The following is a 17447-nucleotide window of genomic DNA, read 5'->3' as shown; positions in this document are numbered from 1 at the left end:
ACCACATGGTAAGCAGTTCTGTGTGTAATAACTTGAGCCTACTTCTGTGGCTACCGTCTGTCAGAATTACACTTACATAGCATTAGAAAGAACCACTGCCCTAGAAGATATTTATAAAGGCAGATCCCCGAATGAAAGTTTACTTTGAGTGTCTGATGGAAAAGTAGTGTAATACAGAGCCACAATGCTTAGCAAATGCCAGGTAAAAACAAAGGGCATTGTATATGGATTAAATCATTTAGTTATAGTACCTCTGCTGCACTTATGGGGGATTGGGTTCAGAGGAGTTGGTACCCTTGTACTCCCAAGAATAAAAACCAGGAAGTGGCAGAGCCAGTAGTTGCCTGAGGGACCGTGGTGCCAGGGTTCTTCTTTGTAACCATAGCATTGTCCTCTACTTACTTGACACTAGCGTAAGTAAAGGCAAATGTGAGATAGAAAACACCTTTAACATCCTTGGGGCTCTGTGGAACTTGCTATTTGTTGGTTCAGTGTTCCTCACAGAGTCAGTGATTACAGAGAGAACGTTTCATCCCAGACATTTATCCCTGTTCCCAAACTAGTATTTTCAAGTTTGGTCCCCATCTGAGTGAGACCTTCCGTTCAGACAAAGAACTCTTGCAGAGTTGTAGAATTGGCAGATCAAGAGCTTGCAGGCAGCACATTGCCTGTAAGTACTAGACTTTAAGTGCTGACCTGAGCAGTCCCTGGGCAGATCCTGATGTCGCTGGTAGAGCAGGGCAATAGTGAGGATCTGCGTGTTTTCTGTATCTTTATGGGTTTAACACTTCTTCATAAAATGGAAGCAATCTGACAGGAATCCCAAAACCTTTTAGAGCCCCTTAAGTAGTCCAAGAACTACTGAACCTTTTGGAGCACAGTTATGAACAATGCAAAAAAAAAAAAAAAAGTTTTCCTTTCTGGAGGCTGTGATGAGCAGCATAAGCTGTTTTTAAATGCCTAGAGAAATCTTTGACTCTTGTGAAGTTCCTTCTTCCTGGCAGGGATTTATATACCTCCTTAATCTTTTCAGTCAGGCCAACAGCTATGGTGTGGCAAGCAAGCCAGTGCCTTTTCTGAGTTAGCTTTTGTGCCTCTGGCTGTGCTTCCAGACCAAAGCTACACCTATGGCTTGGAGTCAGAGGGGGAAATCGACTGTCACTTCTGCTCGTCACGTGTGATGCTGTGGAGGCTGATGACTCTCTCATTCGTGTTCTTTCTCAGGTCTATGAAGGGCTAGACATCATCACCAATAAGGTCTCTGCCCAAGAGCAGAAGATGTGCCAGCACCACATGATCAGCTTTGTGGATCCACTTGTGACCAGCTACACCGTGGTGGACTTTAGGAACAAAGCAACGGCCCTGATATCCTTAAGGAGACTTAGCACCCAGACCTGGAGGGTTTCTAGTGGTGGTTTGTTCTAAGAAGGAGGGAACTTCCCTCAGAGCTCATTAGAAATGCTGGCTCTTGGGCTCCACTCCAGAACTACTGAGTTAGAGTCTACACTATAACAAGAGGTCTGTGTGGTTCTTTCTTTTTAAAGCTTATATATTTTTATTGTATGTGTGTACATATGTGTGTCATCTCTGTATGTGGAGGTCAGCCATCCTGTGTATGGCAGGCATTCTGACCCGTGATGAGGTGCCAAGTGAGTCTCTAGTTTCTGTCTCCTGTCAGTATGGATGCTGGGATTATAAATGTGCACTACATCCAACCATTTATTTATTTACTTTAATTTGGTTTTTTTATGTGTATTGGTGTTTTGCCTGCATGAATGTTTCATAAGAATGTCAGATTCCCTGGAACTGGAGTTAGGGACAGTTGTGAGCTGACATGTGGGTGCTGGGAATTAAACCTGGGTCCTCTAGAAAAGAAACCAATGTTCTTAACTGCTGAGCCATCTCTCTAGCCCTCCACATCTGGCTTTTTATGTTTCCCCTGAGGTCTAAAATCAGGTCATCAGGCATGCTAGGTAAGCTCCTTTACCCATCAGGTCACTTTACCATCCTACACACTGGGGACATTTGGGAAAAACATTTCATGGCAGGAATACTGATTTAGAAGAAAATCTATGTTCTAAGTGTGAAATTGCCTCTTCGGATCATGTTGTTTCCACCACAGCACGGAGCTTCAGTCCTCTGCTCTGTAGAGTGGGGATATGAATTTATACATTTATAATGACAATGAAGCCACTGAAAACGTCAAAGGAATTATTGAGTAGGGAAGGATTGAGGAAAATAGTTTTGATAAAATTAAGACATTTTTGAGAACAAAGGAACTTGGTAAGAGGGTTTGCACCTATTATTTTTAGCTCTAGTGGAAACCGGGGCAGGAGGATTATGCTTGCATTGCCAGTCTGAGATAAATGGTGAGACTATCTCAAAACCATAACTACAGGAGGATGTAGTCCAGTGTCAGAGCACTTGATCAGTATAAGTGAATGAGGTCCTGGGTTCGATCCCTAGTAACAGAAGAAAAACCCTGAATCATTAATTAGAGGGTGCAGTGGCAATAACAGTTATAACATAGGTGAATTTGTAACCCGGGCCGGTGAGAAGGCTCCGTGGATAAAAGTGCTCGCCATGTAAACCTGAAGGCCCAAGTTTGATCACCAGATCCCAGAGTAAAAAAGGAGAAAGTTAATTCCCAAAAGTGTGTGTGTGTGTGTGTTTATACACGCACAATAGGGAACTCAGTGTAGGTTGAAATGGATGTATATATTTAACTTACGTATTTCAGAATAGTAAAGAATGAATGGAAGCCCTGGGTGCTCTTTTTTATTAGCATTTGAGAAGGCAGAGTCAGACAAATTACTCTGAATTTAAGGTCAGCCTGGTCTACATAACAAGTTCCAGGATAGCCAGGGCTACACAAAGAAGCCCTGTTTCTGAACCAAAAAAGAAAAGAAAGATAGATTAGTTTTGCATCGGTAAGGGTGCATGTAAGGACTGCAGATCCAGGTGGAGTGCTTGCCCAGCGTGCACAAAGCCAGGAGTGTGACCGCCAGCACTGTATAAACTAGGCATGGTGGCGGCTCCTGCAATCCCAGTACTTGGGAGGCAGAAGCAAGAGATCAGAAGTTCAAGGTCATGGCAGCAAAACAAGTTCTAGGCAAGCCTATGAGAAAACTTGTCTCAAGGTAAAGTAAAAGGCTTGTCAAACCAGAACACCTAGGCATGTGCCCTAGGACACTCTAGTTCAGGCAGTTTGATCTAGGTATACAATAAAATTTTGCCCTTAATAGCACTAAACACCCAAATTTGTACTCTCAAAGAATGTACAAAATTTGTTTTACTCATAGAGGTTCTTTGTAACAGTAAAGATGAATAGATTGTAGATGCATCAATCAGCATGAAAGAATTTTATAAACAATATAAATGTTGAGAATTGCAAGATACATGTGGGGTTTTCCCACAGTTATAACTACAAAAGTTGAAAAGCAAAACTATGCTTGGTGTGGTGGTGCACGCCTGCAATCCCAGCCCCTAGGAGTGGATTGTAAGGCCATTGGCTACACAGCAGTTCAACCCAGCTTTGAGCAAACAGGACATATATAAGCTTGGGGAAAGCGTTTATAACACAGAGAACAAGTGACTAATGTTCTTAATAAATGAAGCCCTCTCCTGTGAATATGAAAGTACTTATAGGGCTGGTATTCACATAGGAGCAAGCACAGATGATAAGCATGGAAAAGGTTTGCCCTCCTTACTAATCATGGCATTCAAATCCAGACAATGAAATAGTGGCTTTGCCTATCTAATGGGTAGATTAAAATGGAGATAATAATTTCAAGTCTGCCTACTTTGCAGGGCTGTTGTGTCAGATGAGATAGTATACATATGAAATCCCTTTCAGGTTGACAGCTAAAGGTGAGGTTTTACTCTGAGACAGTCAGATTGCTCCTAAAGAATGATATGACGTGGAGAGGGTTGGATGTTTTCCAAGCACAGAGGCAGCAGAGGACAGCTTCACCAGACTAGCTCTAGGCTAGATTTGAAGGTTAAGAGCATAGAAGTCACAGTGTCAAACTGAAAGTGTCCCAGTGAGCTCCAGAATTCCAGCGCATGAAGATGGGACGTTTAAGGCTAGCCTCTGCTTGTGTCGGCAGGCTGGTACCTGTACCTACTGAGCCATCCTGCTAGCCCCTGTCTGTTTTTTGAGATAAGGTCTGTGTAGTTCTGGCTGGTTGTATATTTGCTATGTAGCACAGGCTAGCCATGAACTGATAGAATTCTTCTGCCTCAGCATCATGAGTGCTGAGATTATAGGCTGTTGTTATGCCTGGTGCCAGCCCAATGATCCTTTGTTGGTAGTATCGTCCTTCCTATTCTGCCAATTAGAAGGATTCTGGCGGAGACCCTCATCCAGCTCTACACTGCAGGTTGGCTGGCAGGAGGGAGGAGCAAGTAAATGATGAACTGCATATCGAAAGTCAACAAGCAGAGCCCTAGTTAAAGCAAGTAATTATCTGCTCAGCAGAAAGTCTAAAGAGAATCAATCCCAAGAAGCAGAAATATGTGGCTGCAGTAAATTGGGTACTTCCTGGTTTCCAGGCATTACAGTAGAGGCTTTATACACAGTTACAGTTCATGTTCCTAAACACTCTGGAGTTTTATAGATGAGAAAACTGAAGCTCGGATAGCTTGAGTAACTTGCCATTAAAATTGAAGTCTGGTGAGGTCTCGAGTGGCTGAACTGAGCACTACAGCTCAGTAGTGACAGACTCTGACTCACAGCTGTGGCGTGGGAGAACTAGCCTGTGTCTTACCTCAGAAAGCCAGGTCACACACTGTGTGTCACCTTGCTCATCCTTAGGAGTAGCAAGACCTAGACATTTCTAGAACCAGGTGTCACCGTGCATTTATGTCTGCTTTGCTTTGCTTTCTTCTTCTGTTTTTAAATAAAATATTTACGTGTGTAAATGCTTGGCCTACATGTATGTCTGTGCACAGTGCATGCCTAGTACAGGTCAGACGAGGGCATTGGACCCCTTAGAGCTTAGGGTGTTACAGATGTTGTAAGCTGCCATGTAGGTGTTAAGAACTGAACCTGGGTCCTTTGCAAGAATTGCAAGCACTCTTAACCATTGAGCCATCTCTCCAGCCCCTCTGTCAGCCAGCCAGCCAGCCAGCTAGCCTGCCCTCCCTCCCTCCCTCCCTCCCTCCCTTCCTTCCTTGTTTTCCATTGTTGTTGTGTATGTGGTGTGGATACTCGTTAGTCTATGTGCATGTATGTGCATGTGCACATAAGCATAAGTGGGTAGCAGCCTGAGGTGTGCATGCGCACGCTGGCCTTCGGGAGTTCTTGTTCATACTCTTCTTCCCACATGAGTCAGTATTCACTTATTGATATTAAATAGCTTTCTTAATGTTTACATTGAAGATATTTTTGCTCGAGACAAAATTCCCATTGTGGTGGGAGGAACCAATTATTACATTGAATCTCTGCTCTGGAAAGTTCTTATTACTACCAAGGTAAGTCTAGTTCACTTGTAACTCACTAAACAAATGGCTTCCCTTTTTTTTTCTGCCAAATAATTTTAGTGGGAGGAAGGCTGACTCTTAACTGTTTCTTACAGTCAGCAGCAGTAATTTTCCTACTTAATATTCTGAACAAATGCCACCTCCGTATGTGAAGTATACTCCTCCAAGCTGGCCTAAGGGTAGGGGTTGTGTGTGGGAAAAAAAGCTCTGTGGATTAATTAGCATCCCTGTAAATTAGCAGTACATCTGTCTGACTCAGCATTTCCTGGCTGCCAGCATAGTGTGTATGTCAGAGGTGTCCAGCTCTGACCTTTCCTGTGGAGGTGCTACTGTGTAGGGCAGGACTTTGCAAATGGCAGTGTGCTAGCAGTTCTGGTCCACTCTTTGTTATCCTTAGGAAGTGTGCACTCTATTGCTGAACATGTAAAATAGATGTGGTAGCCCAGTTAAACAAGCAGAGTAGCCAAGTACTTCCCAAAGCGACAAGCACCCTTACTTACCAGCATATTGAAAATTTTGGTTTATGATCTGTTTCTCAGTGTATGGTACAATCTTCAGCTCTATCTTTGTTCTTTATTTCTAAGGCTTAGCAAGATGTCTGGCCCATTTATAGTCTCAATGTTTATTGGATGTTAGATTAAATCTATTCTAAACTTTCATGTACTAGCCCCAGGAGATGGGCACTGGGAAAGTGGTTGATCGGAAAGTAGAGCTTGAAAAGGAAGATGGTCATGAACTCCATAAACGGCTAAGCCAGGTGGACCCAGAAATGGCCGCCAAGCTACACCCGCATGACAAACGCAAAGTGGCCAGGTAAGGAAGCCTGGGTCCATTGCCCCAGAGCCCCTTTATAGAGCTTGGAGACAGTAAAGTGTGTGCCTAACCTGGGTGATAGAGGGGCTGGAAATAGTGGAAACTGATTTGTTGTTCTAGCTCAGTGGACGTGCACCGCCTCAGTCCATCTCTTCAGTAAACAGTCTCACTCTGCTTTGCTGTTACCTCTTAAAGGATAGTACTATATTGTTTTTCCCCCGGGGCCTATGTAATCTTGCTTCATTTTCTATTTGATCTTTGCTTGTATAACAGTTTTCATATAAAATTTTTCTGGCATGTAATCCTTTTACATTGTGACTTGAGTTTCATAATTTGATTGTGCAATGCTGGGTTGTGGCCCAGTAGCTTTCCCAGTGGGAGGTGGTGTTTATACGCTGTCTTACAAGTCAGCTCACCTCTGCACACGGAAACTTTGTAGCAGGGAAGAGAAGTGGTGAATAACTCCTCACTGGCTTTCTCAGAGGGTTTCCTGTGTTGCTTTGTTTCTGCAGCGTTGGGAGTGGCTCCCGTGTCTGGCACAGGAGACCGTCTAAGGAAGGGTGCTAGCTACACACATCACTTGCTATGGTAACAGTAGTGTCGGGGCTTAGAAAGTATTCTTCTCTAAAGATTTGCTAAGACCAGTGTTTCTTAATACTTTTCCATTATTCTACTTTAGAAGAGCCATTTAAGAGTGTCCCCACCCCACTGTGCTCTCTTCCAATGAAACTTTACATTAGAGGAGGAAGGTTTTCCTCCCAGAGGTTTCCTTGGAGGGCTACGTTCTAACCTAGTCCTGACTGCCTTAGCTGAGGGTGGCCCTGAATTCCTAGTTTTCTCTTATCTGTATCAGCAGTGTTTGGAATCTGACACATTTTATTTCAATCCAAACCTTTCCTTTTTTTTTTTTAAGCTCAGGAACATTGTAGTGAACATTCTAACAGTTCTGCATGCTGTAATTTGATTTTTATTTTTATTTTTTTTAGAGTCTGTCTTTGGTTTTCTCTGCTTTCCTGATCAGATCTTTCTTTCCCTTTGTTTTTTTGAAACTGAGTTTCTCTGGCTGTCCTGGAACTTATTCTGTAAACCAGGCCTTGTACTCAGATCCACCTGCCTCTACCTCTCGAGTGCTGGGGTTAAAGGCATGCGCCACCACCACCTGGTTCATATTTTTATTTTTTATGCTGCTTGAGACCTGTGCCTTAAGAAGAATCACTAAGTTCCAAGCAAGAACTGTAGTATCTGTCCTGTCAGAAAGATGGAGACCTTTTATCATAGCTCTTTTGGGTGGAGTTTGTATTCTTCTTTCCATAAGTAGGTGAGGTACTGTTAGGCTTTTTTCTTATAGATGTTCTTTGAGTGACCATGGTTATTGAACAAAAAGGGGTTTCAGGAAACAAAAGTAGGTCAGGAAGGGAAAGATTGCTTTCCAGCTGATAAGTTGCAGCCATCCACGTGAGACTGGCTTTGGGAGCTCAGTTACCTGGCGCTGTAATACAACAGACTGCACACAGACATGGACAGCAGCTTAAGTGTGAGTGTGTGGGCTCACTCTTTGATAGCCTCTGTTCCAGGAGAGTGTAGTGGATTAGCCAGTGTTCTTGATTACTGCGAGCCATAGTTAAAGAGAAAGTGGACGAGCTGGATGTGCTGCATGCTTTGGCACTGTGGGAAAGGCACTCCAGCGAGACCAGACTTGTTGGCTTGTACAAAGTGTCCCAAACAAGCTTGTACTGCTCACTTGAAAGTGAGTCTCCTTCTGTTTGTACAGAAGAAACCTGTTATTTCTGAACCCGTTTAACTAATTCTAGAATGTGTTTTTAAAAGAACAGTGTTATTTCTCACCCAGAGTTTAGGTGCCTTTCTGAATAGCTCTGGGATTAGAGTAAAGCCGGAGCTTCGGGCTTTGGGAATTTATGCATGAAGTTGAAAAATGAAGCTTTCTGCGAGACAGTCTTTCTCTTTATTCTAGTTGAGAATGAATATTCCTAATGGGTTCCCCACCCCACCCCCTTTTTTAAACAACGTAGGAGCTTGCAAGTGTTTGAAGAAACAGGAATCTCTCACAGTGAATTCCTTCATCGTCAGCACGCAGAGGAAGGCGGTGGTCCTCTTGGAGGCCCTCTCAGGTTCCCTAACCCATGCATCCTCTGGCTCCATGCTGACCAGGCAGGTAAATGCTTCGGTCCAGAGTCTGTCTGAGACAAAACGGAGAATACTAGGGTTTTATGTGTCAAGTGCTTTGAACCACTGGTGGCTGACAGTGAACACTAGTGTGAGCTCCCAAGTTTACTGTGTCAGCCACCACACCTTGCCTTAGACCCCATGTAGTGCTTCCTTAGTGATTCAGGAAAGAAGGGAAGGAGAACACTGGTTCTCAGATGAAATGTGCAGACTGAAGAGAGACTGCTGCTGAGAAGGTTGAAAGGACAGAGTGAGGGAGGCTTCCTGTCGGACCTCATGGTTGGCTGCTGGTAGGATCTCTCAGTAGGCCTGAGAAATGGGTGTGGCGACTGGCTAGCTAACCTGATAGCATTTGTTGCTAAAGTATCCTGATGCCCTGTGCTGGGGACGGTTTCACCCAGCAGGCATCCAGTGAGCACCCAGTGGTGAATGGCCCAGTCTTGAAGATGTCGTTTCACCTTACACGCTTGCTCACTGTCTCCTAATTTTGTGAGTTCTTTTCTTTTTTTAAAGATTTGTTCATTTTATTTATATGAGTTCACTGTAGCTGTCTTCAGACACACCAGAAGAGGGCATCAGATCCCATTACAGGTGGTTGTGAGCCACCATGTGGTTGCTGGTATTTGAACTCAGGACCTCTGGAAAAGCAGTCAGTGCTCTTAACTGCTGAGCCAGCTTTCCGCCTGCTCTGTGAGTTCTTAAGGCCAGTTAGTTTGCCACTATGTTTTCCAACTCTTCAGTAAAATAGAATTGATAATAATAGTGTTTATCTCAAAGTGCTGATTAAGAATTCAATAGAGTAATATTAAGCAAAGTTGTGGGACTGGGAGTGTGGCTCAGTAGTAAGCCACTTGTTTGATAGTCACAAGATGTTGTGTTCAGTTCCCAGCAGGGTGCTCACAGAGATTCAAACAGTAAAACATTGCTTTACTGACCAGTCCTTGGTAAACAAATCTTAGCAAGGTAAGAGAGAGCCATGGTCATTAGAGGCCGAGAGGCAGCAGCAGTGAACAGATAGGGCAGACAGTCCTACTTGTGACGAGAGTTCCTCCTGAAGTTCGAAGTTTATGGAAGGATATAACTTTTCCGTAATGAAATGTTTGTACAGTCCAACACAGTTTAGTATAAACTACTGGGCTGCCTCATGGCAGTGCTGTGTCTGGCTGCTGCACCACGGGATGCTGAGATCCCACTCACCTGGGTAGCTGAAGCTGCACCAGAAGGGCACCAGGGAATTCTGATGAAAACAACAAAGTTAGAGTAAAAAAAATATGACAAAAGTTAGGAAGAGTCAACCACTGGACGCGGTGACGCACCCTTTAGTCCCAGCACTCGGGAGGCAGAGGAAAGTGAGTCTCTGTGAGTTCCAGGCCAGCCTGGGCTACAGAGTAAGACACTGTCTCAGAAAACCAAAGAGAAAAGAAAAGTCAACCAGGAGACCCTCAGCCATTTGTAAAAGCAGGGGGTGTGTAATGCACGGTAAAGGACCTACCCCTGTTCCCGCCGTGCCATTCAGATACAGGAAGGCGAGTGCTCTGCTCTGTTTTGTTGTCCTCTTACACAGTCCTAAGGTCAGGTAAATACAGTATGAATTTTATATCAGAGGAATTCTTTCATTCGGAGAGAAAACCCTTCTTTGTGGCAGCCTGGTCAATTTGCCATGTGAGTGTGTAGTAGGCACTTCACGTGCTATTCATTCATGGGCTGTTCTGACTCAAGTTCTAGATGAGCGCTTGGATAAAAGAGTGGATGACATGCTTGCTGCTGGACTCTTGGAAGAGCTGAGAGGTTTTCACAGACGTTATAATCTTAAGAACATTTCAGAAAATAGGTGAGGATTTGATTGCTGTTCTCATTTACCCTCCTTTGCTTGCCTATGGTTGCAAGACTATAGACAAGACTGGCTGGCTCTGGATCTACTTCCTAGTCCTCTGCCCCGGCAGTGGCACGGCCTGTTGAAGGTGGCCATTATACTTGGAGTGAAAGTTGGCTTTTCTTTCAGACATTCCCAGGAGTTACTGTTTAAGGAGTTAACCTGGGGGGTGAGGAGGCTGGGGGGGGGGGCGCGTCTCAGTCAGGAACTGCTCAGGGCCTCACTCTCTCATCAGTGACACCCTCCAAGGCCCCGCTGGCTTCCAGAGGCTGTGGCTCACTGCTGACACTCTCCTGTTCCCAGCCAGGACTATCAACACGGTATCTTCCAGTCAATTGGCTTCAAGGAATTTCACGAGTACCTGACCACTGAGGGGAAATGCACACCAGAGACTAGTAACCAGCTTCTAAAGAAAGGTGTGAATTCCTCCGTGTGTAACCTAGCCTTGGACATCCTTGGGTGATAGTCTGAGCTGAGGCTAGAAGAGTCTCAGTTAAACATCGAGATTGTTATCTGTGGAGTCTAATAGTGCACTTATTTCTTTTGTTGTTCTTGGGCTGGGAGGGTGCTGACTCCTAACAGAAAGAAGTTCTTACCCAGATGCCATTGTGTCTGCTGTATCTTCCAGGTATTGAGGCTCTGAAACAAGTAACTAAGAGATATGCCCGGAAACAGAACCGATGGGTTAAAAACCGCTTTTTGAGCAGTAAGTCCCACTTTCCTTTTCATCTTCTGGATCCTTTTTAACAGAGTATTGATCTGTCCTAAGAGTTGGACCCCAAGGTCTTCTGCATAAATGGTTATTTGAGGGTGTTTTCTAATGATGTCTCAGGGGGAAAAAAGAGAAACAATTTAAGGTTCCGTTAAAGATTTGTCTTCACCCTTGAACAGATGGTGGTGGCTACAACAGATTGTAAGAGCAGCATAGCAATGTGTGAGCAGACTAGGTGTTCAGATCTGATTCTGTCTTCAGTTTTGTACCTGAAGAGCAGGCAGAAAGCTGCAGGGAACTTTCCTAGTTAAAGTGGGGCCTGGGTCTGGTGATCTTTACTAAAAAGAGCAAAATGAAAGTTTCTCCTTGCTTTACTTTTGTGATCGTTTTCATGGTACTTGAATTGCTTCAAAGGAAACTTTAATGGGATAGGACATTTTTAGGGGAGGAGGGTTTCAAGACAGTGTTTCTCTGTATAACATCTCTGGCTGGCCTGGAACTTGATGTATAGACCAGGCTGGCCTTGGACTCACAGTGATCCACCTGCCTCTGCCTCCCAAGTCCTGGGATTAAAGGTGTGTACAACCACTTCCAGACTTGGACAGAACTTTAAGGGAGAGAGAAGCAAAGTCTCATGCTGTGTCTTTGGCACTAAATTTAGTGCTATATATGGTTGAATTGGGGCTTCAAGGTGAAGGTAATTGTTTTACAGATAAGAACATGAAGACCTTCACCCCTGGCTAGTAGGCAAGAGAGCCCAAATACAGGGCTGACTCTTAAGTCTAGGCTCACGTTTCATTAAGCTATGCCCTTGGCTACCTGGCATTCATATCGGCCCTCAGGTCCCCAGTGGTATGCTTATGAGCTAAAAGGAGATTCATTTAAGTGTAGTGAAACTCCACTTTTATCTTGTGGACACTTTGGAAATACACTTCTGAATCATCTCCAGTTTACTTTTTGCCAGTAGAGTTCTGCTTTCAGTTACAGGTTAGGCCAGCTGAAGCCTCTGCCCCTGCCTGTGGTGCCTTTGACCATGTACACCTTAGCGCATGGTGTCGCTTCCTTCAGTTTACCCTTTGCCTCCTATCTTGATACATAGATGGGTCCCATCTTAGTTTCAGCTGAACTTGATGTTCACAGATCTCAAGTACTTCCCTTCCCATGTCTGACAGTAAGTCTGAAACAAAAGCTTTTTATAATGATTTAGAAGTTCCTCTTGTTGTAAGGCAATAGTAACTCCTGTCTCTGAGGCTGGAGGGGTTAATGGCACCTCGTTCAGTGCAGGCTCAATCCTGGTGCCAGAGTGAAAGGCACAGCTGCCCTGTAAGTCAGGAGCCACATTTGATTGGCCAGGACTAGTCTGCTGGGATATGGCCTGGCAGAGAGCCAGAGGGACTTCCCCACCCCAGCTTGGCCTTGGACCCAAGCCAGAAATAGCAGCTGGGAGCCGAGAACTTGTTGAAAGGTGCTTAGACAGGGCACAGAAGCCCAACAAAGGACTTAGAGGAGAAAGGGAAATGTGGAGTGGCCTAGAAACAGGTGCAGAGCTTGACTAAGGCCAGGTGTGCTGTGGGTGCTGCCTGCGCTCTCCTGGTCTCACCTTTCCATGTGGCGGCAGGTGTAGGCCAGTCCGGTCTATGGAGAATCTTATTTGTGGTTGGCACACTCAAAAGGCCAGCACCTGCCAGCCGTTGGCATCTTGATGCCTTTGATATTTTTTGTCTCTGGGACAATGCTTCTTGCCTTTAGGTAACTAACTTCACCTAGCTGTGGAAGGCAGTCTAGTGTGGCTGTGGAATGCAGAGGCGAACTGCAGTTCAAGTATTGCAGCACAGTCGATGTGCTCAGCTGTGTGGGGTCTTTTCCTTCTCCATCCAGCCTCACGTCTGTTCGGAAGTGTTTACCACAGACTGGGCTCTGTATCATCCTTTATATGTGGTCCTTAAAAAGGTGTTCGGAAACCTGGTGTTGTACTACGTGGCTGTAATCCCATCACTTAGAAGGTCGAGAGGCAGGAGGATCTAGGCTCTAAGACCTAACTCAGGTGCATTGTGCGTTTGAGGACAGTCAGGGCTGGGCCACATGACTCTCTGACACTCCTCCCCAAAAGCATGGAGGGCAGGGTGAGATTTAACTAGATCAGCCCCAAGGCTAATAGAGTAGGCACTTACTCAAACCTCTTAGCTTAGTTCCTCCTATAAAGTACTGTCTTTGTATCACAGCAGCCCACCTAGTGCTCACCAGAGCTGTTACTCCATTTTGATTTCCTTACGGATGGAAGACTCTGCACCTAAGTCCCTGTTTACATGGTCATCCGTGTTTCCGCCCCTGAGTCAGGCTGTGGGTCTTTGAGGTTGTGGCTCATAGTTATAGTAGAATCATAGCATGGTCAGAGTGTCGCTCCTTTGGCCCCGTGTGTTCTGCTTGAGGGTTTTAAGAGTCTTAGAAACAGAAGAGATTGGAACTTATAGGCCAGGCTTTCACAACTTTTCTTTGTCATCATTAGGACCTGGGCCCAGTGTCCCCCCGGTATATGGCTTAGAAGTATCTGATGTTTCCAAGTGGGAGGAGTCTGTTCTGGAACCTGCTGTCAATATAGTTCAAAGTTTCATCCAGGTGACTATTAAGGAGGCCTGGCCTATGATCAGGTTTGCACAGTTTTCTTTTACTGGCACTTTTGCTGCTATTTTGGTGAGCCAAATGCCTTTTCAATGGGATAAAGCAGCAGGGCTGACTGCTGTTACATCTCTGGAGCCTGTTTTTGCTTTCACATTTAGAAAGGTTGTTGCTAAAATCTGTTAACAGCCCACCTGCTCTCTGGGGGATGAAAAAGGAATCTTGGGAAAATCCCATTCTCTTTAACATCAAAGACTTGTCCCCAAATCTCTTTGCATTGAGTGCCCCTGCATGTTTTTCTCTTAGGGTCACAAACCTACAGCCACGCCAGTGAAGATGGCATACAATGAAAGTGAGAACAAGAGAAGTTACCACATGTGTGACCTCTGTGACCGGATCATCATTGGGGACCGGGAATGGGCAGGTAGATTGCAGATGAGGGGCTGTGTGGAGGGTCATGGGAAGTATATTTGGGTGGGTGGGGGTGTCACACTTTCTAAAACTTAGTCTTTAATAGTTGAATGCTGGAATCAGCTTTGTAAGAGGACAGATTCCTGAGAACTTTTCCCAGACTAGGGAATTACCTCTGTAGCCTGACATGCAGAAGACCGTTACCCTCCAGATGCAGCTAGAATAGGAGTATTCTATTGAGAGAAGTTTGTTGGCCTTTCCTGTGTAGAACTTAGTTGTGGAACAGAGAAATAAAGTTATTTTAGGCAACTCCTTCAGGCTAGTTTGGAGCGGAAGCACAGCTGGAAGGGAGCAGGCATCATGGGTTCTTCAGGCCCAGAGGTCTCTCAGCCTCTCTAGATAACTTGTTGAACTGGTGATGGCTCAGACAGTGACAGGAGATGGGAAGAAGTGCAGTGAGAGCTAGCCTGTACTAGCCTGCCCAGCGGCAGGAAGCCTGCGCAGAGCGTGCTTCGCTGGGACTCTCAGAGTAGATGTTTCTCTCCATATCACCCCATACAGTGATTAGGTTTATTAACTGGCATCTCTGGCAAAATGCACCCCATTGTCAGAGACTGGGACGGCTGTGTGCCCGAGCAGCAGAAGAAGCCCTGATTGTTGGTGGTGTATAATGATGAAAGGGGAAGAGAGAGAGGGCGTCTGATTGCTTTGTAAAGGAAACTTAGTGGTTCGATTTGTTGACTGTCCTTTGGGGGGAGTCTTTGTGAGCTTGGCTGTGTGAGCCTTCTGTAGTGCCATCTGTCGAGTCCGTGCTCCCATCCCCTGCTGCCGTGGAGAGGAGCCCAGAGCCCAGGGCCGCCTTACACTCTGGTTAGAGAAGAAAGCTGACTCTTCTTCCCACACAAAGTCTCTCAGCTTCTCAACGCTGCCACACTCACACTTCAAACCTTGTTTTAGTGATGCTTTTAATATGTGTAGAAGAATTTAGCCTAGCTCAGTGGGTAAAGGAGCTTGTCGCCAAGCCTGGTGACTTGAGCTCAATGTCTGGAACCAGCATGGTAAAGGGAGAACCACCTTCCACTTCCACAGGTCTCGCACCCATGTATACACACAAATCGTAATAAATACATTTGGAGATTAGTCTGGTCACCCCTCGCTAGGCGCTCCCAAAGGAGGTTTCTTGGCAGAACAGGGTGGTAAAAATGAGCCTATATGAACTAGTCACTGGGTAAAGATGAGAGGGCCAGGGAGTTCATGTGACAAACCTGCTGGCAGAGCCTTAGCCAGTGTACAGCACAGGCCTAGAGCCATGCACTTGGGAGGTGAAGGCAGGAAAAGCCTAAGTTTGAGGTCAGTGCAGGCTACTTTAAGACCGTCTTAAATAGCAATAAACGTGTGTCTACTCTGTTATTTATTGACAGTTTAAAAGGCTGTATAGTTATATTTAAATGCTTTTGTTTGTTTATTTTGTTTAATTAATTCTAGAAAACCCTGATGACTTTTTGTTTATTTGGTCTTTGTTTTCTCAGCACATTTAAAATCCAAATCTCACTTGCACCAATTGAAGAAAAGAAGAAGGTTGGATTTAGATGCTGGCAGTGCCACAGGAAGTCAAAGTAATTCCCCAGACTGTGACCCGGAACGCAGCGAGGGGGAATCCTCAGGGCAGCACAATCAAGAGCTGAAGGCCAGTGTTTGAGAGACATGCCTAGTGGCCTTTGCAGAGATGTGGGGATCAAGTCCAGGAGGGAGGGGAGTGTCACTCTCCCACGCCTGGACTGAGGAACGCTGGGCAGAAGGCCCCACCATCTTCTTTCATTCTGTGCTGTGGACTGCAGTGGAAACAGCAGCCTTTCAGCTCCTTGTGTGCCTGTTGTGTCTGGTAATGATGTCGTTCAGAGTGGGATTTTTTTTTCTTTGAACCTTAAAGGTTTTATTTTAGAAAGAGGCACAGATTGCACATTTTCTACTTGAGGATCTTTTTTAGTGGTGAATACCAAGATTCAGTGCATCCTTTAAAAGAGAGTTCTTGTCCCTGGCGCTGGCTAAAAATAGCTCGTTTCCAGATGCTTTTGTAGATGACTGAAGTATTGTAAGGCGCAGTCAGGAGCTCTGGACTCGAGAACGGCAGAAAGGAGTAGTGCAGAGAGATGATTAAGCGAACTGTCCCAGCTCTGTGAATCTACAGAAGAGGGGGTCAGGCTGAGGTGGTTGTGACCTGGATCTTGAAGACTAAAAGACACAGAACCCGCTGAGCTGCTCCTGTGCATGGTGGCTGTTGTTGCTCTTCATCTAGGGCAGAAATCTATAGATTCTTTTGAAATGTAAATAAAAAGATTTGTAAACGCCCTATAGTTTGTATACAGCATGCTGCATTGTCATTTTGGTAGCTTTTTCTCTCTCTCTCTCTTTTTTTTGTTTTTTTTTTGGTTTTTCAAGATAGGGTTTCTCTGTGTAGCCCTGGCTGTCCTGGAACTGACTCTGTAGACCAGGCTGGCCTCAAACTCAGAAATCCACCTGCCTCTGCCTCCCAAGTTCTGGGATCAAAGGCATGCGCCACTAATGCCTGGTGGTAGCTTTTCTCAAACTCCATATTCATCAACATTCCTCAAAGATCCCCAGAGTTCCATTAGAGAACTCTGTGAGGGGTGGAGGACCATCTCTGATATCAACCAGTGTAGACAGGTGTCCTGAGGGAGGCCTTCAATCCCAGGTCTCGGGAGGCAAAGGTAGATGGATCTCTAAGTTCAAGGCCAGCCTAGTCTACAGAGTGAGTTCCAGAACTGACTGAGTTCCAGGACACAGAGAAACCCTGTCTCAAAAACAACAACAAAAAGAGTATCTCTGCTGGACTTAATTTTTAGACCCCCAGTCCTTGGAAGGTCATGTAAGAAGAATCATGTGTTCAGGGCCAGCCTTGACTATATATTGAAACCAAAACAACCCCCACACAACACAAACAAATTGGATCTGTAAATTGCACGTCACATAGGCATGAGACCCAAGTTAGATCCCCAGAACCCACAGAAGAGCCCTGGCGTGGTGGCACCGTGCTGCTGTTCCTACCGACGAGGATATCACTGCACACCACAAGCCTGCCTGTCATCTGATAACTGGAGCTTGCATTACAGGTGATTGTGAAGTGCTGTGGTGCTGGGAATCAAACCCAGATCCTCTAGAAGAGAGAGCATCAAGTGCTCTTAGCCAGTGAGCCATCTCTAACACAAAATATGCTTCTACTCTCATTTACTAGGGAGGCAGAAACAGGATTATCTTGTGCCTACTTTTGTCTAACCTGGTATAATTTGCTGCTAGCAGACAAGTGAGAGGCACTGTCAATAGAGGTGGGGGTGT

At 45.2% G+C, this 17447-nt stretch overlaps 1 protein-coding gene across 3 annotated transcripts in view; it reads left to right on the top strand.

Annotated features, from left to right (window-relative positions):
• Positions 1–16445, top strand: part of Trit1 (tRNA isopentenyltransferase 1) — a 38535-nt gene extending 22090 nt beyond the window's left edge. The window contains exons 2-11 of one of the 3 annotated variants that reach the window (XR_015047319.1): positions 1225–1367; positions 5379–5475; positions 6152–6297; positions 8328–8470; positions 10201–10312; positions 10658–10770; positions 10983–11060; positions 13573–13714; positions 13989–14106; positions 15623–16445. Coding sequence is in view for 2 of the 3 variants with exons in the window: in XM_085839000.1 (XP_085695126.1) it covers positions 1225–1367; positions 5379–5475; positions 6152–6297; positions 8328–8470; positions 10201–10312; positions 10658–10770; positions 10983–11060; positions 13573–13682; positions 13989–14106; positions 15623–15792 (1230 nt within the window). In the remaining variant the exon portion in view is untranslated. The remainder of the gene's footprint in view (positions 1–1224; positions 1368–5378; positions 5476–6151; positions 6298–8327; positions 8471–10200; positions 10313–10657; positions 10771–10982; positions 11061–13572; positions 13715–13988; positions 14107–15622) is intronic. The other 2 variants (XM_085839000.1, XM_085839001.1) reach the window with 2 other exon arrangements.
• The last annotated feature ends 1002 nt before the right edge of the window (positions 16446–17447 follow it).

This window comes from Mus caroli, unplaced genomic scaffold (assembly GCF_978045245.1).
Source record: "Mus caroli unplaced genomic scaffold, Mus_caroli_1 scaffold_6, whole genome shotgun sequence".
NCBI classification, from domain to species: Eukaryota; Metazoa; Chordata; class Mammalia; order Rodentia; family Muridae; genus Mus; species Mus caroli.
Note: the sequence above shows the minus strand (reverse complement) of the source record. Positions and strands in the feature narration are given on the sequence as shown.